Genomic DNA, 27,925 nt, shown 5'->3' on the forward strand with positions numbered 1-27,925 from the left:
TTTTCTCTCGTAAATTTGTGATTTTTTTTCTCTTACATTTGTGATTTTTTTTTCTTAAATTTCTGATTTTTTTCTCCTAAATTTACGTGTTTTTTTCCAGGGAAATTTGTAACTTCTTCTTCAGAAATGTGTGATTTTTTATTTCTCTTAAATTTATACGTTTTTTCTTGTAATTTTTAGATTTTTTTTTTCGTAAATCTGTAATTCTTTGCGGTAAATTTGTAACTTTTTTTCTCATAAATTTATGGTTTTATTCTCTTGTAAATTTGCACGTTTCTCGTAAATGTATGATTTTTTTTTCAGTAAATTTGTGATTTTTTTCTCTCGTAAATTTAAGACTTTTTTACTTGTAAATTTGTGATTTTGCTTCCCGTAAATTTCTGATTTTTTTCTCTTAAATTTCAGATTTTTTTCTCTTAAATTTCTGATTTTTTTCTTGTCAATTTACGTGTTTTTTTCAGAGAAATGTTTAACCTTTTCCTCAGGTTTTTCTTGTATTTTCTAGATTTTTTTTCTCCTAAATCTGTGATTCTTTTCGGTAAATTTGTAACTTTATTCTCATAAATGTATGGTTTTATTCTCTTGTAAATTTGTACGTTTCTCGTAAATGTAAGATTTTTTTCCCATGAATTTTGAACTTTTTTCTCGTAAATGTATTTATTTTTCTTGTGAATTTGTCGCATTTTAATCTGTTGTTTTGGTCCCCATCTATTATAATTCTTTAGTGGATTTTTATGCTGTTTTTCATGCTTCCTGCAGCACTCTGCACAGAGTAAAACAGGACTGGGAATAATAATCTTTTCTCTCAGATAATTGCAATGATTTTACGTGGTAATGACAAACTGTTGCCTCTGGGCTTTTCTGTGCATTAACAACATGAGTTTATGATGCTGCATGTTCATACAATCAAAGAGGAAATATGCAAAAACTTGGCAAACAATGCTCTCAGTTGGATTCTTTCCACATGCAATAAATGCTGAAGTGTCCCAGTTGGCATCAGACTCTAAACTCTGACATCTTATAATCATTAAGCTCCGTTCTGCTCCAACCTTTAGGGGGATTTTGGCCCTCCAGGTCTGCCGGGGCCCGTCGGCCTCACAGGAGCAGGAATCCAGGGCGAGAAGGTGGGTCGCTATTACACATTTACATGGTGTTCCTAAAGGAAAATCCATCCTGGTGTTTTTAAAAGACTGGATGATAATTATCAGGGTGGAGGAGTTAAAGAGAAGACTTCCCTCTAGCGCTGATAACAACCTTTTCATCTATTCCTCATATAAAAACAGATTCATTAGATAGATACTGCATCAGTTGGAGCAACATGTGAGGAAGGACATGGTTCTGATTTCACAACAAGAGTTAATGATCATTTACTTCACATACAGGCAGTAAAACAAGTCTCCACTCAGGCAGAACAAGAGATGAACTGGAGGATAAAGCGGGAACTCACTGATTTATGAAACTGTTGCATGAAGTCTTTTGTTTCTGCAGAGTGAAATCTGATAAATTGACTAAAGTGAGTCTGAAGACTGAAGCTGATAATCAAAGCCCAGCTATCGCACTGGTCGTAAAATGACCGAAAAAAGACACGAAATGACCAAAATAGACACAAAATGACCAAAAAAGACACAAAATGACAAATAAAAAGACACAAAATGGAAAAAAAAGACATAAAATGACCAAAAAAGATACAAAGTGAGCAAAAAAGACACAAAATGACCAAAAAAGACATAAAATTTACAAAAAGAGACGTAAAATGACAAAAAATAAGACACTAAATGAGCAAAAAACACGTACAATGACCAAGAAAAGACACACAATTAGCAAAAAAAGACGTAAGTTGACCAAGACAAGCGATCGCACTGAGAAAGAATATTTATATATATAATATTTATAAGAAATTTCTTCTATGAAGCAAAAATGTTTAATTGCTAAAAACCAAGTGAGAGCAGAGAAATTAAAGCTGCTGCAGAAATGCAAAAACCTGCAGTTCCTTAATTGGCCACTGGAGGCTTTACAGCAGAAAAAAACAAAAAGTCATAATGCACTTTGAGAAACAAGTCGACATGTGGAGAAAAGAGTCACTGAAGACTCTATACATGTAATATGTGTCCAAGCCATCCAGTTTTACTTGGTGTTCATGTGTAATAATTGATCATTGATTGATTGCTGCAGGGTATGGAGGGGCCTCGGGGCCCGCCGGGCAGCAGAGGGACCCCAGGAGAAGGTTTCCCTGGATCCAAGGTCTGAACCAGCACTAACACTCTCTTTAATACATGATGTTAAATCAACACCACAGAGCTAAATGTGTTGACTTGAAGTTAAGAAGTCCTGCTGTCTCATCGTGTCTGTTTTAGGGGGACCAGGGTCTGCCGGGGGAGGTCGGGGCCCCGGGGGAGAGAGGAGCTGGAGAACCTGGATCTAAGGTGAGTCAGAGCAGCGGAAACCATTAATATCTTTATATTTATATCATTTACATCTCCATGACTGCTGACTCTGTCCTCAGGGGGAGCCGGGGTCCACGGGGATGTCTGGCTTACCGGGTCTACCGGGAGAGGACGGGGCTCCTGGACAGAAGGTCCTTTAAATCTCCACCTGCTCTCATTACATGTACAAAAGACACATAACCACTAAAAATGACCCAAGATGAAGAAAAATGACCAAAACAAGACAAAAAATGACAAAAAAACCCCACAAAAAATGACAAAAAAAAACACACAAAATGACCCAAAAAAGACACAAAATGACCAATATAGACATACAATGACAAAAAAAAAAAAAATTGACCAAAAAAACATGTATAATGACCAAAAAAATACAGAAATTGACCAAAAAAGACGTAAAATGACCAAAAAAGACACAAATTGACCAAAAAATATGTAAAATGACAAAAATAGACATCAAATTAACCAAAAAAGACGTACATTGACCAAGAAACAACACAAAATGACAAAAATAGACGTTAAATGACCAAAAAAAGACACATATTGAACAAGAATGACACAAAACAGACACAAAATGACGAAAGAAGACACACATTGACTAAAAAGGAGATACAATTACCAAACAAATGACACAAAGCTTTGTTTATTTGATGGAAACTCACTGATTCATTTTTTCTTTAATGCCAATTTTGCTTCTAAATTCACTTTAATGGAAACACGACCAACGACGCAACCTGCAGAGAAGAAAAAATCTTTAAACATAGTGTAATCTAACCGAGACGTTACAACATGAGTCTGATCCTGTTAATAGAGTTATAATAAAGTGTGTGTGTGTGTGTGTGTGTGTGTGTGTGTGTGTGTGTCCAGGGCGAGCCGGGTCCTGTAGGTCTCCGGGGGGCCGAGGGGGCCCAGGGGATCGGCACCCAGGGGGAAAAGGTAAGAAAAGAGTCCTTATTAAAAGCTTTATTAATAATTCTCAGGACATCAGACCAGTAACGGTGTTTCTCTCTGTGGTGGTTCAGGGAGACCAGGGTCAGAGAGGGATCAGGGGTCTGACGGGACCCCCCGGCATCGCTGGACCCTCAGGACCAAAGGTGACCCGCAATCAGCCTTAATCAGCTGCTGGATCTTTGTTTTTATGCTTAAATAATAAGGATTAATGGCTGATTTAACCTCTTCTTCTTGTTCTTCAGGGAGAACCAGGGTCTCAGGGCCGGGGGGGTCCACCTGGTCCAGCAGGACGCTTCGTCTCAGGGCCGAAGGTAAATATCGTCCCAGTCTGCTCCCCTTATTCTCTAGTTTCTGTTTTATGTTGTTAATATGAACGTAGAAGTTGTTGACTGTAAATGAAAAGAGAGAATAAAGAGTTTATTATTACTGTTTTGTGTTTTAGGGGGATCCAGGTCCCAGTGGTCCTCCTGGTCCGCTCGGGGAGACCGGCTACGGACTGCCTGGTCCCAAGGTAACACACACACACACACACACACACAGTTTAAACTGTAAAACACAGCCGGCTGTCTGCTGACACACACACACTTCCTGCATGATGTCATATCTGAGGCAGATCTGGCTCTTTGATCTTTAACCAGCATCCAGAGAAATTAGCAAAAACAGATGTAAAAAAAAGCAACACACACCCCCCAAAAAAAAAACAGACCACAAAATGACCAAAGAAGACGTACAAAGATACAAAATTACCTTAAAAGGTAGAAAAATGACAGAAAAAAAAGACAAAAAATTATGTAAAATGACCAAAAAAAGACACAAAAAAGACACAAAAGACACAAGATAGATGTCAAATGACCAAAAAGACACCAAATGTCAAAAAAGACGTAAAAAGATACAAAAGATGGAAAAAAAAACAAAAAACAAAATTAACAAAAAAGACACAAAATTTGCAAAAAAAAAGACAGAAAAGTACCAAAAAAAGACACTAAATGATCAAACCAGATGTAAAATTAACATTTTGTGTAAAACACACAAAATTAACCAAAGACACAAAATCACCAAAAAAGGCACAAAATCACCAAAAAACACACCCAATTAACCCAAAAAAGCCACAAAATGACAAAAACGCACACAAAATTAACCAAAAAAGGCACAAAATTAACCAAACCAATGAACCGAAAAGGACATCAATTGACCAAAAAAGACGTAAAAAGATACAAAATTACCTTAAAAGGTAGAAAAAAGACCAATACAGACACAATGACCAAAAAAGATGGAAAATGACAGAAAAAAAGACACAAAATTTGCAAAAAAGACACTAAATGATCAAAATAGACGAAAAATGACCAAAAAAAAAGACAAAAAAGGACAGAAATTGACCAAAAACGACACAAAATGATCAAAAAGACACAAAATGTTGGAAAAAGTCACTGATTGGCCTATTAAACCTCAAAATGACCATAAGAGGCACAAAATTATCAAAAAGACGCAAAATTAACAAAAAAAGACACACGAAACATAACATTACATAACATAAAAAGGCGTAAAAAGATACAAAATTACCACAATAGGTGGGAAAAGACACAAAATGACTAAAAAAAGAAACAAAATTACCAAAACAAGGAACAAAACTAACCAAAAAACACACATAATTAACCAAAGAAGACACACAATCACCAGAAAACACACAAAATTAACCAAAAAAGACACAAAATGAACAAAAAACACACAAAATTAACCAAAAAAGACACAAAATCAAGCAGAAAAGACACAAAAAGCCCCTAAAAGCCCCTAAAAGCCCTAACCCAGGCCCTGTGGCCCTGTTGTGATGAATTGCTCCTCCAGGAGCAGAAATCATCTGACAGCTCGTGTCTGTTTCATCCACATTCCTCTGATCTCTCTGCTCTAAATCTCTCTGTATCCTTTACATGAGTTATTGACCTGTGTGTGTGTGTGTGTGTGTGTGTGTGTGTGTGTGTGTGTGTGTGTGTGTGTGTGTTGCAGGGGGATCGAGGAGACCCGGGCCCCTCTGGGCCGTTTGGCCCTAAAGGAGACGGTTACCCCGGCCCCCTGGTGAGATCCTGCTCCTCTCTCCTCATAAATCTGTTGTTCCTCCACCTGCCTGGTTCTCCTGCTGGTCCAGGCTGTAGATCCTCTTTATGGTCCAGAGGAACATCTGACCCTCCTGCACCTCCTGCAGCTCCTCCTGCTGCTCCATTAGAAACACTACCAGGAGCAGAAACATCACTTTATACACATCAGAGTGAACATCTGGACCTCCTGCAGCTCCATTAGAAACACAACCAGGAGCAGAAACATCACTTTATACACACCAGAGTGAACATCTGACCCTCCTGCAGCTCCTCCTGGAGCTCCATTAGAAACACAACCAGGAGCAGAAACATCACTTTATACACATCAGAGTGAACATCTGGACCTCCTGCAGCTCCATTAGAAACACAACCAGGAGCAGAAACATCACTTTATACACATCAGAGTGAACATCTGCACCTCCTGCAGCTCCATTAGAAACACAACCAGGAGCAGAAACATCACTTTATACACATCAGAGTGAACATCTGCACCTCCTGCAGCTCCATTAGAAACACAACCAGGAGCAGAAACATCACTTTATACACATCAGAGTGAACATCTGCACCTCCTGCACCTCCTGTAGCTCCATTAGAAACACTACCAGGAGCAGAAACATCACTTTATACACATCAGAGTGAACATCTGGACCTCCTGCAGCTCCATTAGAAACACAACCAGGAGCAGAAACATCACTTTATACACACCAGAGTGAACATCTGACCCTCCTGCAGCTCCTCCTGCTGCTCCATTAGAAACACTACCAGGAGCAGAAACATCACTTTATACACATCAGAGTGAACATCTGGACCTCCTGCAGCTCCATTAGAAACACAACCAGGAGCAGAAACATCACTTTATACACACCAGAGTGAACATCTGACCCTCCTGCAGCTCCTCCTGGAGCTCCATTAGAAACACAACCAGGAGCAGAAACATCACTTTATACACATCAGAGTGAACATCTGGACCTCCTGCAGCTCCATTAGAAACACAACCAGGAGCAGAAACATCACTTTATACACATCAGAGTGAACATCTGCACCTCCTGCAGCTCCATTAGAAACACAACCAGGAGCAGAAACATCACTTTATACACATCAGAGTGAACATCTGCACCTCCTGCAGCTCCATTAGAAACACAACCAGGAGCAGAAACATCACTTTATACACATCAGAGTGAACATCTGCACCTCCTGCACCTCCTGTAGCTCCATTAGAAACACTACCAGGAGCAGAAACATCACTTTATACACATCAGAGTGAACATCTGCACCTCCTGCAGCTCCATTAGAAACACAACCAGGAGCAGAAACATCACTTTATACACACCAGAGTGAACATCTGGACCTCAGAGAGTCCTGATCCAGAACAGATCAATCACTAGTTCAGACATATTTATGTCTCGTTAAACAGACATTTATTTTATACATCAAACAGTAAAAGTCCTGCATTCAAAGTAAAACAACTAATTAGTATTAAACATGTCTTTATGTCAAACTGGAGAGATTTAAAGGAACAGTTCAGCATTTAGAGGAATCCGTTTATTTATATATCGTAGTTTGTGCGCTACATATGAAGCTCCACTCAGCTGACAGCTAGCTTAGCTTAGCTTAGCATAAAGACTGCAAACGGGGGGAAACAGCTAGCCGGGATCACTCCAAATGTTACAAAATCTGAGCAGCAAGCAGCGCTAATACATCTCACCTGAAGGAGACGTGTGATGCTCATTTTCAGCTGCAGACTTTCAGGTTTTTTGGGTTTCTACGAGAACATTTTTACATGCTTTAATGTTAAAAAAATATATAATTTCCGACAGTGACAGTTACCACAACATAGCCTCATTCTCTGCCTATATACACACAAATATATATATATATATACAGTTGTGGAAAAATTAATTAAACCACTCTTGTTTTCTTCCGTTTCTTGTTAATTTTAATGTTTGGTACATTTGTTTGGACAAATATAATGATAAGAACAAAGATAGCTGATAAGAGTTTAATTTAAGAGCTGATATCTAGACATTTAACATGATTTTATTCATAATGATTCTGGTTATTGTCAATAACTCTCTTTGCATTTCTCTGTATTTCTCTGATTATGATGAGTATTTTATTACATTTTACAAAGTACTTAACCAAGCTCTAGGTTTGCATTAAGAACAACATGGAAATCTCACTTTTAATACTTTATATTGAGCAACCAAAATAATCTTTAGCTTTGTTTATAATCAGTAAAGAGTAAAGAGGGAGTTTTAACTGAATTAAACCACGTCTAAACGTACTAATGAAGAGATAAAGAGTTAACAGCAGGAAGGACTTTACTGACATTTATTGAGAGTAAAAACAACACATTTCACCTGAAGCTTCATCAGGTTCTCCCTGTAAAAAACCTCAGCAGGACCAGGAACTCTCCAGTTTTCTTGAGAAATGTGAAACTGTTTATTTAATAACTTCTGCATCTGTAAGACCTGTTCTGTTTCTGTGTCGTGTGGTGTTCAGGGTCCTCCTGGTCTACCAGGACTTCCAGGAGAACCTGGTCTGGAAGGAGTCGGCATCCCCGGACCGAAGGTGAGAAACAGCGTTACAACATGATGTACGAGCTGATAGGATGCAGACGGTTTCTCTGTGAGGCCAGAAGCTGCAGCAGGGAAACACTTTGTGCTGTGGAAGCTCAAACTCAGTCCTGCAGGTGGATCCACAGGGTCTGAAGTTTCTCCACAGAGACAGATCTAATCATTTGTTTGAGGAAACTAGTTTTCACTCGAGTCAAAAAAGTAAAAAAAGCACACATAATTAACCAAAGATGACACAAAATTAACCAAAAAAGCCACAAAATTAACACAAACACACAAAATTAACCTAAAAACAAACAAAATGAAAAAAAAACACACAAAATGAACAAAAAAAAACACACAAAATTAAACAAAAAAGACACAAAATTAACAAAAAACACAAAAAATTTACCAAAAAAGACACAAAATCAACCAGAAAAGACAAAAAAGGGCCAAAAAAAGACACAAAACTAACCAAAAAACACACAAAATTGACAGTGGATTTAACTTTGCATTGACTCTCTCAGTGCTGGACTCATTTAAAGAAACATTTTCCTGATTACTTTCTTACCTTTAACCCTCTGGAGTCCATCTATTTATGGAAAAACACATGTTTTATTTACAGTAATAACTTTATTTATATACGATATGTAGACAAGCTGAGAAAGCCAGTTAAAGTTCAATCATAGGAGCTTTCAGTGTGACATTTATGTTTCTAGACCATTTTAAAATTTGAATTTCCCTTTCTATAATGAATACTATTACTATTTTTAATTTACATGCAAACCGAATGTTTTATAGTTTTATTATTTGTTATATTTTATGCTTTTTTTATGTGGACAAATAGTAAAAAAAAATTGGTACATTTCCATAGAAACCTGTGTCTTTTGTTTGTATTTTGGGTTCCTGGCAGCTTTATACTTTTAATTTAAATGCCATACATGTGATGTAAGGACAGACTGAAAGATGCTGAACAGAGACAGAAATGAATGCAGAGGAAGTTGACAAATTTGAACCATAATCTCCTGGACTTCAGAGGGTTAAGTTGAGTGAGGCAAATATGAAAACTTAAAAGAAGGGTAGAAATAACACCAACAGTATTGTAAGGTAGTATCAGGAGAAAAAAGTGTTTCCCTTTATTGAATTAAATAAATATGAGCTAACTATTTTACAGAATCGCCTGTGTTAAACATTTTCTTTGATCAATATTGCAAAAAAAAAAAAAAAAACTGTCTCAAAAAACTATAAAAATAACTAACTAAAATGTAAAGTTTTGGTAAAAGAATAACTTTTTTCATGTAAAGACATTAAAAGCATAGACCGGATGAGACACCTGCACATTTTGCAGGATCTCGTTTTTTAACTTCATCTTAACTGATGAAATGCAACATGTTTAAATAATGTTTTCATGCTTTTTAGGACAAGGAAATTCAAGAGTTTGAGCTTTCAGATGGTTTTTATTTCATATTTCTGTCTGCTCCAGAGGCTGAGAAATGAGATCATTCTTTATATTTTTGTATGATGTTGCACATTGACTGTGTTTCTATTCATTGACTGTGTTTGTGTTTGTGGTGTGCAGGGCGACGTTGGCTTCAGAGGACTGCCTGGTTTACCAGGACCTCCAGGCGAAGGCCTCCAAGGACCTCTGGTACTTACATTTCTCCTCATAAAACAGCTTCTTTTTCTACTTTTCATGCACGTTTTTCCCTCTCAAAGTCCAGTTTGAAGCCTGTAAATGAGACTTTATCTGGTTATTGTTGAGTCATTTCTCTGCAGCATCCAGAGAGTGTGAACAAGCTGCTGACACATGAACAGAGTGTGAATCTCCACAGATTCATGTGTGTGATGATGAGCAGCAGCTTCCTCGTGTCCCCAAACGTCCTCCAGAGTCCTAAAGACGAGTCTCTGCAGGTCCCAGTCCAGCAGAGACTCGCTAGCAGGATTTAATTGAGACGATGCTGCTGCCAGAAACTCTCCAAAGCTCCAGTTTATTATTATTATTAGACGCTTTAATCCTCTGCTGGGAAACGCTTTTTCCCTGGAAATATGAGTCACAAATTCACTAGAAATAAATAAAAAAAATCATAAACTTACGAGAACATTTTTTATAAATTTACGAGAAAAGATTTACTAGAAATAAAAAATCATAAATTTACAAGAAAAAAATCATAAATTTATCAGACAAAAAAATCATAAATTTACGATAAAGTTATACATTTATGAGAAAAAAAAATCATACATTTACGAGAAAAAGTTAAAAATTTACGATTAAAGTTAAAAATTTACAAGAAAAAAATTAATTAATTTTACGAGAGAAAAACCTAAATTTACGAGAAAAAAGTTACAATTTTAAAAGAAAAATAATCATAAATTTACGAGAAAAAGTTACAAATTAACGAGAAAAAAATCCCAAATTTACGAGAAAAAAGTTACAATTTTAAAAGAAAAATAATCATAAATTTACAAGAAAAAAAATCATAAATTTATGAGACAAAAAATTAATAAATTTACGATAAAGTTACAAATTTATGAGAAAAAAAATCATACATTTACGAGAAAAAGTTACAAATTAATGAGAAAAAAATCCCAAATTTACGAGAAAAAAATTAATACATTTACGAGAAAAAAAAGTTACAAATTTATGGGAAAAAAACATAAATGTACGAGAAAGGAAGTTACAAATTTACTAGAGATTAAAAAAATAAAAAATTACGAGAAAAAAATCATAAATTTACGAGAAAAAAGTTACAAATGTACAATAAAAAAAGTGACAGTTTATTAATATCAGACGGTTTAATCCTCTGTTTTCCCTGTAAATCTGAGGGCTGTTTCCTGTTGAGGAGTCAGCGGTTCCACATGTGAGATCTGCTCCGTCAGCTCCAGTTCAAGATGTTTTCATGGAGAGAAAACTGGAGCTTCAAGCTGCTTTTAGTTAGAAATCAGAAACATTTTAGATCCTTTTCACACATGGTGGGAGACGTGCAGAAACGCTCCGTTTAAAATCTTAATTTGAGTCAAAAACACCAAAAAGAGATCTTCTTTCTGCATGTTTTCTCATGTTTTGAGCATGGAGGCATTTAATGGTTTCTCAGCAGCTAAAAAGTGACAAACCAATGAATAAAAGTCCTCAGTTTGACCTTTTTATTCATCCTGACAAACTATTTTGCGTTCTTTGTGCTGGTTTTGTGGCAGAACGCCCCGAGGAGAAACAAACAGCTCAGATAAAGACTCTCAACACGTCCAGACAGGAATATCATTTATACAGTTTGTAGATATACAGAAAAGGCCTAAACTTGTTCTTAATGTTTAAATAAAAGGGGTCGAGGAAAGTTAATATGCAGCCTTTTAAAGGAAACCAAATAAAGTATCAAACATATTGTATTTACTTGTTTATAGCAGACATTTTTTCTATTATCTGGTTGTGTTTTTTAACTTTTAGCCTGTTTTCTAGGTGACTAATGGGAACAAAAGTTGTTAAAACTGCTCCAGTATTGAGCTGAAACTCTGAAAGGAGTCCACTAAAACTGTTTGTTCAGGTTGTTTTTAGATTAGATTTTTAAATGGTTTTTTATATCTTTATGTCTCTATTTGCTACAGAGGCTGAGAAATAGATGATTTAGGAAACATTGACACATTTCTGTGCAGTTTTGAGGCTTTTTTGAGGTCTGAAAGGGTTAAATGCTGAACTCATAACTCATTTTTTCTCTCAACTGCATGTAAATCAAACTAGAATTTGCCAAAATGTCAAACTAAAGACAAGACGGCCTCGGAAACAGACTCTAATTTATCACTGACGTCCAGAATCAATAACTCCTTCTACATTTTACCAAAAGTTTCCTGCTTTATTAGATTAAATATTGCTGCTATACTGCTAAATTAGATTTTCAGAATTAAAGAGAACTTAGATGGTTCGTCTGGACCTGGAGCTTTTTAGAAATTATTACATTTTTCTGCATTTGTTTGACATTATTTTTGTTTACTTATTTTATTTTTCCTTACTATTTTGTTTATTATTATTATTTTATTTTTTTACTGTTAATTAATAATAATGTATTAATTAATTGATTAATTAATTGACTTATTTATTGACGTATTTTATTTTTTCCTAACTATTTTGTTTAACATTATTATTATGTATTAATGAATTAATTAATTGACTTATTGATTTACTTATTTTATTTTTTCTGTTATGTTACATGCTTTATAATTTGACCGTTTCTCATAAACTAATGGATTGTGTAATTTATTTATTTATTTATTAATTTGTATTTATTCTTTTATTTATTCATTTGTATTTATTTACTTATTTCATCTGTTCCTAATTGTTTTAATTGTTTTCATCAATAATAATAATGTATTAATTAATTGATTAATTAATTGACTTATTTATTGACATATTTTATTTTTTCCTAACTTTTTTGTTTAACATTATTATTATTATTGTTATTATTTTGTATTAATTAATTAATTTGACTGTTTCTCATAAACTAATGGATGATAGAAGAAAGGCTCAGTGGTGTTCAGGTATTTAGGTGTTTAAATGTGAAGAGAAATTATTTAAAAGTTACCATATCGTCTGTTCTGCAGGATATCTGCTGCAGAGGCTGAGAAATCAATGATTTAGGAAACATTATGACACATTTCTGTGGAGTTTTGAGGCTGTTAATGGGTTAAATGCTAAAGAAACGTATTTCTCTTAACTCATATTTTTCTTAACTTGATGCAAATCAAGCAAAAAATTTGCAAAAATATCAAATTAAGGACAAGACGGCCTCGGAAACAGACTGTAAATTATCAATCACGTCCAGAATCAATAACTTCTTCTACATTTTCCAAAAGTTTCTTGCTTTTAAACATGTTTTTTTAAAATTAAAGGCGGTTTTGAGATGTTTTTTCTGGGCCTGGAGCTTTTTAGAAGCAACTTTAATTTGACTTGGGACACAGACACGGCCACAGGAAAGGGTTAACGGTGTCTAATAGGTGTTAAAATGTGAAGAGAAACTGTTTAAATGTCCCGTGTTCTGTGTCCTGCAGGGTAACCCGGGGCGACCGGGCCCTCCAGGGCCAACGGGGCCACAAGGACACGGAGTCCAGGGACCAAAGGTAGGATCTGGTTCTATCTGAGACTCTGTCTGAGACAGGGGTTGGCAACCTGAGGCTCCGGAGCCACATGTGGCTCTTCAGACCATCTGCAGTGGGTCCATGTGGCTGTGACAACAAAATGATGCAAAATAAAACAGTTATTTCTTTACATTTTAATGTTCATTTATCATTGGTGTAGGCGCAAAGCAATTTGTATTCCTCAGTTGTAAAAATGTGTCACTTATACAGCTGCATCTCAATAATATATATGATTAAAAAAGTCAATTTCCAGTCGTTTAAGTCAAATAGTCCCAACCAAGTATTGAGTCATATAGATGGACATACTTTTCAAAAAGTATGTTTAATATTTACATATTTTAGGTCTATGTAAGCCATAATCATTATCATTAGAAGAAATTAAAGACATTAAGACATGAAATGTTTCATTCTGTGTGTAACGGATCTATATAATGTGTTATTTCCACTCTTTGATTTGAATTACTGACATAAATAAACTTTTCTATGATATTCTAATTTTTTGAGATGCACCTGTATATGACATTATAAAAAAGTTTTTAAATTTAAGTCAACTAAAATGCTTACGAAAGTCCACGGCTCAGCGCCTTAAACTCTAAATATTGCCAACTTCAAGTCCAGATTTGAGTTGCTGCATTCTGACAAAATCATATTAAGAAATGCTCGTTATGACCTATTAGTGATGCTGGTCGGCTAATTTAGACTAAGTAAGCCGTTTTATATTCACTATTAGGCTGAAAATAAGGTTTGAGGCTCCAGTAGGGTATTTTTTGTCTTTTTTTGGCCAACAGTGGCTCTTTTGCTCATAAAGGTTGCCGACCCCTGGTCTATGAGATCTATCTACCTCTGTACATGTGAATTATTATTATTATTATTATTATTATTATTATTATTATTATTAATTAATGTTTATCTTCAGGGGGAGCAGGGGGCCCAGGGCGTGACGGGGCCCCGCGGCGTCCCTGGAGAAGGATTCCCCGGAGCTAAAGTGAGTCACCGCGCCGTCAAAATTATTTCACTTATTACTATTTAATTATTACATTTTTCTGCTGTTGTTTGACATTATTTTTATTTACTTATTTTATTTTTCCTAACTATTTTGTTTATTATTATTACTATTATTATTTTTTGTTATTATTAATAATAATTTATTAATTAATTGACTTATTTACTGACATATTTTATTTTTGCCTAACTATTTTGTTTAACATTATTATTATTATTATTATTATTATTATTATTATTATTATTATTATTATTATTATGTATTAATTAATTAATTGACTCATTTTTTTACTTTTATTTTTTCTGTTATGTTACATGCTTTATAATTTGACTGTTTCTCATAAACTTATGGATTGTGTTATTTATTTTGTTATTTGTATTTATTAATTTGTATTTATTTTCTTATTTTATTTGTTCCTAATTATTTTGTTTATTTTTTTATTGTTATTATTATTATTATTATTATTATTAATAATAATAATAATAATAATAATAATGTATTAATTAATTAATTGACTTATTTATTGACATATTTTATTTTTTCCTAACTTTTGTTTAACATTATTATTATTAATATTATTTTTATAATTAATTAATTAATTTATTTATTAATTTATTTATTTGACTGTTTCTCATAAACTAATGGATTGTGTCATTTATTTATTTATTTGTATTTATTCTTTTATTTATTAATTTTTATTTATTTACTTACTTTACTTGTTCCTTATTATTTTTGTTTAACATTATTACTATTATTCCTTAATTTTTTCTGTTATGGTACTTGTGTTTTATGCTTCTTTCCTGGACTCTTTCTGTGTCATGGTGTTATTATTATTATTATGTTGTGATCTGACAGTTTTCTGTGTGACAGGGGGACCGAGGCTCTGCAGGAGAAAGAGGCCTGAAGGGGATCAAAGGGGACCTGGGAGACGCTGGGACCCCGGGGACCCCCGTGAGTGGGAATAATGCTCAGAATCCTTATAATAAACACATTTCAGACAATATTTTTTCTGGTTAATTGAGTTTAAAGTGACCTGTTACCTTGTTAACACGGTGTTTCTTGAGTGAAATAAGCAACTCCAACCCCTTTTCAGAGCCTATATTTACTTTTTTTTTTTTTTTTTCAAAATATTTTATTGTCAAATAACATAGATACACAAATAATAAAGATAATAATAAAAGGCAAATAAATAAAAACTAGACACAAACTATGACATGTCAAAACAGAGTATACACAATATGATGTCAGAGTCGAATGTCCACTTAAGTGTATCAAATGTCACAATAGGTACTCTTCAAGAACACACGATAATAATAATAATAATAATAATAAATAAATAAAATATAGTAATATATAATATAATAATAAAAATAATAGATGAATAAATAAAAAAACAAGACAAAAAAAATTAAATAAATAAAAAAACTTGACACATACCAAAACAAATTACAAACAAAGAGGCACAATATAATGTCAGCCTATTTTTACTTTTAATGTGTGAAAAAACAAGTAAAAGAAAATATAAATTGCACAGAAATATTTGTCCAGGCTTGTTCAGCTACCTTTTTATAATAATAAAACTACTTTTTATATCCGTTCCTCAGGGCCGATCAGGGGTCAAAGGTGAAGCCGGCCTCACTGTGAGTCTTTTTTTATCTTTTTATCATAAACATTTTCCAGTTATTAAACTAAAGGCACTTGTATTTTATGCTACTTTCTCCTGCATCTGCAGATTCATAAACTAATAGGTTAAATGTGTTTTTTACAAGATAAACTGCTATTTTTACACAAATCCTCAGTTCCGGCTCGTGTTTATTTCTACTCTGTGTGGTATTAATTTCAGAGGGAGGACATCATCCGGATGATCAAAGAGATCTGCGGTAAAGTATCTTGTGATCTTTGCAATATTTATTCCACTTCAGCGTATCGACTGGATGTTATGAGAGAAGGTTCAGTTTCCTGTCTCGTCTTATCTCAGAGTCCTTGGATCAGATGTTTCATGCTGCAGAGCTTAAAGACATCAAAACTATCACTTCATTACATTTTTAAAAAAATCTTTATTCTGTTGTTTGATATTATTATTCTTTCTTTCTTTCTTTCTTTCTTTCTTTCTTTCTTTCTTTCTTTCATTTATTCATTAATTAATTTACTTTCTGATATTTTTTATGAATTGTCCAGAAAGTGAAATGGCAGAATTTAACTTTCTGCATCTTTAGATTTTTTTGCTTTATATATGAGTTACTCATATACTAATAGATTAAGTGTGCTATTTATTTATTCATTTTTTTCTTTATTAATTTGTAATTTTTTACTAATTTTATTTTTCCTTATTTTGTTTATTATTATTATTTATTATAATAATAATGTATTTATGAATTAAGTAATGAACTTATTTGTTTAGTTATTAAATTAAATTTCTCTTGTTTGACATTATTTTTATTTATTCATTTTATTTTCCCCAAATAATTGTGTTTAACATTATTATTATTATTATTATTATTATCGCTAACATTTATAATAATAATAACAATATATAATAATGAATCAATTATTTGACTTATTTATTTTATTTTCTTTACTTATTTATAATTTATTTTTTTATTTTTTTATTACTTCTGTTGTTTGTCCTAGTTATTTTTTATTTATTCATTTATTCTCATTTATTTACTTATTTTAATCTTTTTTTCTATTGTTTAACATGGATATAGTTTATTTATTTATTTGTATTTAGTTATTTATTCTTTTTTTTCATTTATTTACTTATTTTAATATTTTTTTTCCTGTTGTTATTATTTATTCATTTATTTTCGTTTATTTACTTATTTTAATTATTTTTTTCTGCGGTCTAACATAGTTATTATTTATTTATTTACTTGTATTAATAAATAAATAAATGTATTTTTTTTTTTTTTTTTTTTTTTTTTGCGGTGTAACATTGTTATTATTTATTAATTAATTTATATTTAATTGTTTATTAATTTATTTTTCTTTATTTACTTTTATTTTTTCCTAATTATTTTTGTTTAACATTTTTTATTTATTTATTCATTTATTTATTTTTTCTTACTTCTGTTGTTTGTCCTAGTTCTTTTTTATTTATTCATTTATTTAGATAATTTTTTTCTGCGGTTATAGTTATTATTAATTAATTACTATATATTTATTTATTTATTAATGTATAGTTATTTCTGTATCTCCAGGCTGTGGGATCAAGTGTAAGGAGCGTCCCATGGAGCTGGTGTTTGTCATCGACAGCTCTGAGAGCGTGGGACCGGAGAACTTTGAGATCATTAAGGACTTTGTGAACGCGCTGGTGGACCGGGTCACGGTGGGGAGGAACGCCACGCGGATCGGCCTGGTGCTCTACAGCCTGGAGGTCAAGCTGGTGTTCAACCTGGCGCGCTACGTCACCAAGCAGGACATCAAGCAGGCCATCAGGAACATCCCGTACCTGGGGGAGGGGACCCACACCGGGACCGCCATCCGCAAGGCCACGCAGGAGGCCTTCTACAGCTCGCGGCTCGGCGTCAGCAAGGTGGCCATCGTCATCACCGACGGGCAGACGGATAAGAGGGAGCCCGTCAAGCTGGACCTCGCCGTGCGGGAGGCGCACGCCGCCAACATCGAGATGTTCGCCCTGGGGATCGTCAACACGTCAGACCCCACGCAGGCCGAGTTCATGAGGGAGCTCAACCTGATCGCCTCCGACCCCGACAGCGAGCACATGTTCCTCATCGACGACTTCAACACGCTGCCAGGTCAGAGACATGCCTCGTTCTACTGACACGGGAGAAATCCACCAAAAAAGACACAAAATACCCCCACAAAGACACAAATTGACAAAGAAAAAACAGAAAATGACCCAAAAAATACACAAAATGACCAAAAGAGACACAAATTGACCGATAAAAGACAGAAAAGACCCCTATAAAGACACAAATTGACCGAAAAAAGACAAAAAAGACACAAATTGACCGAAAAAGACAAAAGATACCCCCAAAAAGACACAAATTGACAAAAAAAAGACACAAAATGACCAAAAAAGACACTAATTGATTGAAAAAAGACAGAAAATACCCGCAAAAAGACACAAATTGACTGAAAAAAGACAAAAAATACCCCCAAAAAGACACAAATTGACCAAAAAAAGACACAAAATGACCAAAAAAGACAGAAAATACCCCCAAAAAGACACAAAGTGACCAAAAAAGACACAAATTGACCGAAAAAAAGACATAAAATACCCCCAAAAAGACACAAATTGACAAAAAAAAGACAGAAAATGGTCAAAAAAAGATGCAAAATGGATGCAAAAAAATTCAAAATATCGGTTCACTGATTGGAGCTACGGTTTGGACTAAAATGCTTTCTGTTGGAGGGGAACTTTCAGCTGTTTCTCTCTCTCTCACTGGCGTCAAATGTTGAAACAGTGGTAGAGACACACTCAACATTTACTTAGACATTTTCTAGTGGTACTTATACTGGGATAAAGACTATTTGATTTCTTTTTTTGCTCCAGAATCCTGCAGCCAGTTGCAGATAAATGGGCTGAATGTCTCTGACGTCTTTTCTCTCTTTGTGTCTTTTCTTCTCAGCGTTGGAGTCCAAGTTGGTGAGTCAGTTCTGTGAGGACGAGAACGGAGCTCTGATTTATAACCGGGTCACGAACGGATACAACGGATACAACGGGAACAACGGATACAACGGGAATAACGGTAACCACGGCAACAACGGGAACAATGGGAACAACGGGAGATACGCCATCGGAGGCTACGGGTACCGACCTGTGACCGACCAGCACACTGGAACCAGTTCAGGAACCAGTTCAGGAACCGGTTCTGGAACCAGTTCAAGAACCAGTACTGGATCCAGTTCAGGAACCAGTTTTGGAACCAGCTCAGGAACCGTGTCTGGAGGAGTCCGAGTAAACTCGACCCAGCAGGGCGGCAGAGGATCCAGCTCAGGACACGTACGTTACTCATGTTTATTAACTTGATGCATGTTTTAATATTTAATATTTCATAATAATAATAATAATAATAATAATAATGCTTTACAGTAAAAACCTCTGGAATGAATCCACGAAAGTGCCGGAGCACGACTTCTTCATGACGTCAAAAAAAGACACAAAAATGACCAAAAAAGACACAAAAAGACTAGAAAAAAAGACACAAAAAGACACAAAATGACTAGAAAAAAAGACACAAAAAAGACATGAAAATGATTAAAAAATGGACAAAATAGTCCAAGACTCCATAGAGTTAACTTGATGCATGTTTTAATATTTAATATTTAAGTTTACAGTAAAAACCTCTGGAATCCACGAAAGTGCCGGAGCACGACTTCTTCATGACATCAAAAAAGACACAAAAAGACAAAAAATGACTAGAAAAAAAGACACAAATTGACCACAAAAGGACACAACAACAGACACAAAATGACCAAAAAAGACACAAAAAAGACATGAAAAGGATTCAAAAATGGACAAAATAGTCCAAGACTCCATAGAGTTAACTTGATGCATGTTTTAATATTTAATAATAATAATAATGCTTTACAGTAAAAACCTCTGGAATCCACGAAAGTGCCAAGCACGACTTCTTCAAGACTTCAAAAAAAGACACAAAAATGACCAAAAAAGACACAAAATGACTAGAAAAAGACACAAATTGACCAAAAAAGACACAAAAAGACAAAAAAAGACTAGAAAAAAAGACACAAATTGACCACAAAAGACACAAAAAGACAAAAATGACTAGAAAAAAAGACACAAATTGACCACAAAAGACACATCAGACACAAAATGACAAAAAAGAGACAAAATGGCCAAAAAAAGACACAAAATGACCAAAAAAGACACATAAGACACAAAATGACCAAAAAAGACACAAAAAAAGACACAAAAGACACAAAAAGACATGAAAAAGATTTTAAAAATGGACAAAATAGTCCAAGACTCCATAGAGTTACCTTGATGCATGTTTTAATATTTATTATTAATAATAATAATAATATTAATAATAGTGCTTTACAGTAAAAACCAGAGTGTGTTTATTCTAATAAAGTGTGTGTTGTGTCGTCAGGGAGGAGGCGGGCTCGTCGTCACGGAGACTCGGACAGGAAACGAGCGCGGCGACACGTTCAACCGCCACGACTCGGACAGAGACTCGTCCTCCGTCTCTCAGGGCTCCTCCTCCTCCTCCACCAGGACCTCCTCCTCCTCCTCCTCTGTGGTCCACGTGCCGCTACAGAAACCGGCTCTCCCCAAAGGTAGAAACACTCTCCGGATGATTCTGTTAGATTAGAGACAAGCAGAGACACGACAGACTCACAACAACAACACATAAACACTTCATCACAACAAACACAGGAGAGAATAATTACAGGGAGAGAAACACAACAACAGGAGCAGCTTCCTGTCTGTCTGTCTGTCTGTCTGCACAAATACATGAATCACACCTTAATATCACTCTGTTTTATTACACCAGGGCTGTAATGATTCACACACACGTTCACGTTATAAATAGATCATTTTAATACCAGCAGCAGAGTGGAAACCAGCTGCTGAGAGAGGTAGAAATCACTGGAGGTCATCCTATAACACACATTATATTTATTCATCTTTAAATAATTAGTACTTCAAGAATACAACTTAGTAGTAAAACAGGACTTCAAAATAAAAACGTAAAAATTAGGAAGATATAAATCAATCGAGACAAGTTTCCTCCTCATACTATTTATTTATTTATTTATTTATTTGTATTTATTAATTGATTTTTATCCACTATTTATTTCCTAATTATTTTGTTTAACAATATTATTATTATTATTTTATTGTTTTTATTATTATTATTATTATTATTATTATTATTATTTATATATATGTGGCCTGTATTTATAAAACTTAAAGTTTCCTCCTCATACTATTTATTTATTTATTTTTATTTATTTATTTGTATTTATTAATTGATTTTTATCCACTATTTATTTCCTAATTATTTTGTTTAACAATATTAATATTATTATTTTGTATTTTTTTATTATTATTATTTTTTAATTATTATTATTATTATCATTATTATTATTATTATTATTATTTATATACATGTGGCCTGTATTTATAAAACTTAAAGTTTCCTCCTCATTATATTTATTTATTTATTTGTATTTATTTACTTATTTTATACATTTTTTCTTCCTTCTGTTGTTTGACATTGTTGTTTTTAATCAATTTATTTATTTGTATGTATTCATTGATTTATATCTACTATATTTTCCTAATTATTTCCTAATTATTATTATTATTATTATTTATTCACATGTGGCCTGTATTTATAAAACTTAAAGTTTCCTCCTCAGATTATTCATTTATTCATTTATTTACTTATGTTCTTAAATTTTTCTTCCTACTGTTGTTTGACATTGTTTTTAATAATTAATTAATTTATTTATTTGTATTAATTAATTTATTCATTCATCATCACTGTATATATTCGTCTATAAAGGGGACACTTTTCCCCTGCAGAAAATTGTTTAATTTTCCACTTTAAATCTCATAAATCTGCAACTTTTTTTCTTGCAAATTTGCCAATTTTCATCTTGTAATTCTGCAACTTTTTTCTCTCAAATTTGTCACTTTTTTGCTTGCACATTTGCCACTTTTTTCTCATAAATATGCAACTTTTTTCTCACAAATTTGCCACTTTAAATCTTGTAAATCTCCAAGTTTTTTTCTCTAGATTTGCCACTTTTTTCTCACAAATATAAAACTTTTTTTCTTGCAAATTTTACACTTTAATCTTGTAAATTTGCAGGTTTTTTCTCTAAATATTACCTTCATCTTTTTTTCATACTTGTGCCTAATACGTCGTCGTATTTTCTTTACCTGCTGCAGCCTTTTATTTTGCATTAATTACGGTCTTTCGTTGGTGTTTTTATGCATCAAATTTATTTTTAAAATCACAAAACTGACTGAGAAATATAAAACAGTCCTGCAGACCAGATCATCTCCTGGTGTTCTGGACAGATATTTGTGTCCTGATGTGTCCTGATGTGGCTCTGTGTAGTTAGTCTGTAGTGTGTGTGTGTGTTGGGGTCAGCTCCGGGGTGATGAAGACCTCGCTGTGATTGACAGCTCCAGTAACGAGGAGGAGGAGGAGGAGGTGCAGGTGAGGAGCAGCGAGGCCAATTATCTCTGACAGACTCTCCTCCTCCTCCTCCTCCTGCAGAGACGTTCAGATGCCCACAACATTTTGGAGCAAATCACGATTCAGCGTTTGCACCAATTAATTTACTCTTTAATGAATTATTGTGCTGCATTCATGTGGCTTTGGAATATCTGGAAAAATGAGTTCCAGATTAGAAAAATTCACTTGAAGTTACCCTGAAGTCAGAAATGTTCAAAAATCCAGATTTTGTGTCATGTAGTTCAGGAGATCTCTTGAATATAACAGGACGATATTATACATTTGTTCATGTTGGTGCAGCTTACAGTTATTTTGCATGAAAAAAAAAAGATAATTTCAGACTTTTTTAAGATGCAAGTTGATCTGAAGTGCATTCAAATGTTCAGTGATATGAAACATCTGCAAAGATATAACCCGTCAAATTTTGCAGCAAATTAATTTTCTTTTTGACTAATTTTAGCTGTCAGATAGGGCTTTTGTGCTGCATTCATGTGGCTTTGGAATATCTGGAAAAATGAGTACCAGATTGGAAAAATTAACATAAAGGTACCCTGAAGTCAGAAACGTGCAAAAAAATCCAGATTTTGTGTAGTTTAGGAGATCTCCTGAATATAACAGGACGATATTGCACACCAAAAAAATTCATTCATGCATCTTGGTGCAGCTTACAGTTATTTTGCATGAAAAAAAAAGATAATTTCAGATTTTTTTTATGATGCAAGTTGATCTGTAGTGCATTCAAATGTTCAGTGATATGAAACACGCTGACGTGGAAGATTGAAGCATCTGTAATGACATAACCTTTCAAATTTTGCAGCAAATTTTGCAGCAAATCATGCAGCAAATTAATTTTCTTTTTGACTAATTTTAACTGTCGGATGGGGCTTTTGTGCTGCATTCATGTGGCTTTGGAATATCTGGAAAATTGAGTTCCAGATTGGAAAAATTCACTTGAAGTTACCCTGAAGTCAGAAACGTTGTGTAGTTCAGGAGATCTCTTGAATATAACAGGACGATATTATACATTTGTGCATCCTGGTGCAGTTTACGGTTATTTTGCATGAAAAAAAAAGATAATTTCAGATTTTTTTTATGATGTAAGTTGATCTCAAGTGCATTCAAAGATATAACCCAGCAAATTTTGCAGCAAATTCATTTTCTTTTTGATTGATTTTAGCTGTCAGATAGGGCTTTTGTGCTGCATTCATGTGGCTTTGGAGGAGGAGGAGGAGGAGGAGGAGGAGGAGGAGGAGGAGGTGAGGAGCAGCTGACAGACTCTCCTGGTTCTCCTCCTGCAGAAACGGTGCCCCTGGACCCGCGCTGTGGTCTGGTCCTGGACCAGGGAACGTGTCGGGACTACAACATCCGCTGGTACTACGACCGGCAGGCCAACGCCTGCGCCCAGTTCTGGTACGGCGGTTGCCACGGCAACAAGAACCGCTTCGACACCGAGGCCGAGTGCAAACGGACGTGTGTGACGGGCAGAACCACCGGTACCCACACCTTCAACACGCTCAATCTCTCTTTTTATTCTCTTTTTCTCTCATTTCCTCCCTCTGAAACTGGGTTAAAATTTGACAATACTTGAGTAAATGTACTTAGTTACTTTCTAAACTTCTCTTTTTAACCCTTTTATGTCTTTTTTAAGACATTTTGTGCATCTTTTTGTGTAATTTGTATCTGTTTGTAGCTGTTTTGTGCCCCTTTGTCGCCTGTTTTCAGCTTTCGTTAATTTTCAGGTCTAGATTTAACATAAAAACACGATAAATTTAGACTATAGAGAGACAAAAACAGCCAAAAAACACATAAAAAGATGACAAAGGTGCAAAAAACAGCTACAAATAGATTCAAATTACACAAAAAGACATAAAAGGGTTAAAAGAGACACATTTTGAGGTTCTTTACTTGACTATTGCCATTTTATGTAACTTTATACTTCTACTTCACTATATTTTTAAATATTGAAACTTTTTACTCCACTACATTTATCTGACAGCTTCAGGTTGACATTTAACATGAAAACATGATACATTTAGACATAAAATGACTATACAGAGACAAAAAACAACCAAAAATTACACTAAAGAAGAAAAAAAACTCCACAAAACTACCAAAAATATGCTAAATGTCTATTCAGGCACATAAAACAACCAGAAAGAGATATAGATTATAAAAAACGATGCTGAAAACTGCCAAAAAATACATAAAAAGACAACAGAGGGGCACAAAACAGCTACAAATAGATACAAATTACACAAAAAGATGCACAAAATGTCCAAAAAAAATACATAAAAGGGTTAAAAAAAAGACGACTTGAGTAAAGGTACTTAGTTACATTCCACCTCTGGTTATTAAATGTCTCTTTTTAACCCTTTTATGTCTTTTTAAGACATTTTGTGCATCTTTTTGTGTAATTTGTATCTATTTGTAGCTGTTTTGTGCCCCTCTTTCGTCTGTTTTCAGCTTTAGTTACTTTTTAGGTTGAGATTTAACATAAAAACATGATAAATTTAGACATAAAATGACTATAGAGAGACAAAAAACAGCCAAAAAGTACATGAAAAGAACACAAAATTACAAAAAATATGCCCAGAGGCATAAAAGGGTTAAAAAGAGACGTTTAATAACCAATTTTGAGGGTCTTTACTTGAGTATTTCCATTTTATGTAACTTTATACTCCATTACATTTATCTGACAGCTTCAGTTACTTTTCAGGTCTTTTTTTGGATATTTTCAGCATCTTTTTTATAATCTATATCTCTTTCTAGTTGTTTTATGTCCCTGAATAGACATTTTGCATATTTTTGGTAGTTTTGTGGAGTTTTTTTTCTTCTTTTCATGTATTTTTTTGTCTCCGTATAGTCATTTTATGTCTAATTTCTTCAAATTGATCATGATTTTTATGTAAAATCTCGACCTGAAAAATGATTTTGTGTCCCTTTGCTGTCTTTTTATGTATTTTTTTGCATCTTTTTATATAATTAATATCTCTTTCTTGTTGTTTTATGTCCCTGAATTGACATTTTGCATATTTTTGGTAGTTTTGTGGGGTTTCATACACTCCCTCAAAGTTTTCTTTCTTAATATTCTGACTCTGAGGGAAGTGTAACAGCTTTATTCCCTTTTTTTTTTGTCATTTCCTGCGACTGAAAGTGTTTTATTGCTTCCAAATGTTGCAGAGTTTTGACTCTCTCTGATGTTTTCTCCTCTTTCAGGAGGCTGATGGAGCGTCTGCTCCACATCTGCTGTAGATACTTGAGGAGGAGCAGCTCTTCTGCAGGGTTTTGTCCAGTTTCTGCATCATATTCACCTCCACTGATGTCCAGCAGCTCCTCCTGCTCCTCTTAGTCTAAAGTCTTCCTCTAATCAGTGAACCAGAGAGTCCACACTGCAAAAAAGGAGTCAAAAAAACAGATAAAACAGTAAATCTGAGAGAAACGATCTTGCTGCATGGACAGATAATTTACCTTGATAAGATTTATTAAATTAAGATTATTAAATCTAGAGATAAGAAGAATAAATGAACTCTTAAAACAAGATCAATTATCTAACACTTCACACATCTAACACATGAAATGACCAAAAAAGACGTAAAAAAAGACAGAAAAATGCCTAAAAAATGACATGAAATGACCAAAAAAAGATGTCAATTGACCAAAAAAAATGCTTAAATTAAAAAATAAACTCTTTTTTTGGTCAATTTGTGTATTTTTTGGTCATTTTGTGTCTTTTTAATGGTTATTATGTGACTTTTTGTTCAATTTGTGTTTTTTTTTGGTCATTTTGTGTCTTTTTTTGGTCATTTTGTGTCTTTTAAGTGGTCATTTTTACATATATTTTCGGTCAGTTTGTGTCTTTTTTTGGTCAGTTTGTCTCTTTTTAATGGTTATTATGTGTCTTTTTGGTCATTTTGTGTATTTTTTTTGGTCATTTTGTGTCTTTTTTGGTCAATTTGTGTCTTTTTTTGGTCAATTTGTGTCTTTTTTAAACGTTCAAGATGCTTATTTCTAGATTTAATAATCTTAATTTAAGAAATCTCATCAAGGTAAATTAAGATCAAGATCATTTCCCTCAGATTTACTGTTTTTATCTGTTTTTTAGCCCTTTTTTGCGGTGTAGCTGTGATAGTTACCTCTTTCTTTTAGTTTTTCTCTCTAACGCAGGAGAAAGTTCACTCTGCTACTCAGGAATAAACAGATCATAATAATAATAATTACTGGTGTTTGTCATGAACAGAGAGTCTGTGAGCTGTGAATTAAAACCAGACTGAACATTAATAACTCGGGTCAGAATCATAAATCTCTAAAGACAAAGTGTAGCTATTAATCACACACACACACACACACACACACACACACACACATGAAGCCTCTCATCACTTATATCCATAAATATCGTTTGTTGTTTCTTTTTTATATATAAATATAAATGACTGATGCTCTGTAACTACATTGAATGTGTCTTTTTTTGAATGAAAATGTGATGTTTTGTGTTGTAAACTGATGCACACACACACACACACACACACACACACACACACTGCCCTCTGCTGGGGAACACACACACACACACACACACACTGAGTCAACACACACACACACACACACACCATGAAACTGGAACTGTTGAGCAACTGGTTTGTCAAACTGTACAATGTCAAACATTTTTAATAAATCTGATCCAAACTGAAACAGTTTGTGCATCAATTTGTGTCTTTTTAGTGGTCATTTTACATCTATTTTTGTTCATTTTGTGTCTTTTTTGTCAATTTGTGTCCTTTTAGTGGTCATTTTACATCTATTTTTGTTCATTTTGTGTCTTTTTTGTCAATTTGTGTCCTTTTAGTGGTCATTTTACATCTATTTTTGTTCATTTTGTGTCTTTTTTGTCAATTTGTGTCTTTTTAGTGGTCATTTTACATCTATTTTTGTTCATTTTGTGTCTTTTTTGGTAATTTTGTATATTTTTAATGGTCATTATATGTCTTTGTTGGTCATTTCACGTCTATTTTGGTCATTTTGTGTCTTTTTTTGGTCCATTTGTGTATTTTTTGGTCATTTTTACAGATATTTTTGGTCAATTTTGTCTTTTTAATGGTCATTATATGGCTTTTTTTGGTCAATTTGTGTCTATTTTAGTCAATTTTACATCTACAGTCATGGAAACATTCTTGATAATTGAAATCATTAGGAATAAAGCCATGTTAAATGTCTAGATTTCAGCTCTTAAACTCTTATCATGTAAAAATGATCATCAAAAAAGCAGCTTCTCTGTTGTTTTGCATGAAAAAAAATCATAATATCTGACTTTTTTATGATGCATTTATATGTTTTTATTTACTGTGTTTACAGTTTTTATTCTCTGTGTCTGTTTGTCAGCAGGTTTGCAGGAAAACTACCAGACAGATTCTCCTGAAAACTGGTGGAAGATGCAAATGAAAACATGCAGCGAATGCACCATTTAATTTTCTCTTACATTAAATGTAACTTTATACTTCGACTCCACTACATTTATCTGACAGCTCCTCTTTTTCTTTTTCTTTATGTGACGTTTGGAGACAGAGGAGGAGGAGGAGGA

The 27,925-nt window shown here is 33.8% G+C and overlaps 1 protein-coding gene across 1 annotated transcript in view; it reads left to right on the forward strand.

The window, feature by feature from the left end:
• Window positions 1–25,742, forward strand: part of LOC131962628 (collagen alpha-1(XXVIII) chain-like) — a 48,905-nt gene extending 23,163 nt beyond the window's left edge. Inside the window, exons 16-37 of the mRNA XM_059327577.1 lie at window positions 1,056–1,124; window positions 2,173–2,241; window positions 2,355–2,423; window positions 2,504–2,575; window positions 3,309–3,377; window positions 3,464–3,535; window positions 3,635–3,703; window positions 3,835–3,903; window positions 5,394–5,462; window positions 7,985–8,053; window positions 9,617–9,685; window positions 13,072–13,140; window positions 14,075–14,143; window positions 15,032–15,112; window positions 15,766–15,801; window positions 16,005–16,041; window positions 17,362–17,919; window positions 18,757–19,020; window positions 19,081–19,130; window positions 20,245–20,431; window positions 23,646–23,840; window positions 25,564–25,742. Coding sequence (XP_059183560.1) covers window positions 1,056–1,124; window positions 2,173–2,241; window positions 2,355–2,423; window positions 2,504–2,575; window positions 3,309–3,377; window positions 3,464–3,535; window positions 3,635–3,703; window positions 3,835–3,903; window positions 5,394–5,462; window positions 7,985–8,053; window positions 9,617–9,685; window positions 13,072–13,140; window positions 14,075–14,143; window positions 15,032–15,112; window positions 15,766–15,801; window positions 16,005–16,041; window positions 17,362–17,919; window positions 18,757–19,020; window positions 19,081–19,130; window positions 20,245–20,431; window positions 23,646–23,840; window positions 25,564–25,571 — 2,319 coding nt within the window. The 3' untranslated portion in view covers window positions 25,572–25,742. The remainder of the gene's footprint in view (window positions 1–1,055; window positions 1,125–2,172; window positions 2,242–2,354; window positions 2,424–2,503; window positions 2,576–3,308; window positions 3,378–3,463; window positions 3,536–3,634; window positions 3,704–3,834; window positions 3,904–5,393; window positions 5,463–7,984; window positions 8,054–9,616; window positions 9,686–13,071; window positions 13,141–14,074; window positions 14,144–15,031; window positions 15,113–15,765; window positions 15,802–16,004; window positions 16,042–17,361; window positions 17,920–18,756; window positions 19,021–19,080; window positions 19,131–20,244; window positions 20,432–23,645; window positions 23,841–25,563) is intronic.
• The last annotated feature ends 2,183 nt before the right edge of the window (window positions 25,743–27,925 follow it).

Source organism: Centropristis striata, chromosome 24 (genome assembly GCF_030273125.1).
Source record: "Centropristis striata isolate RG_2023a ecotype Rhode Island chromosome 24, C.striata_1.0, whole genome shotgun sequence".
Classification (NCBI taxonomy): Eukaryota; Metazoa; Chordata; class Actinopteri; order Perciformes; family Serranidae; genus Centropristis; species Centropristis striata.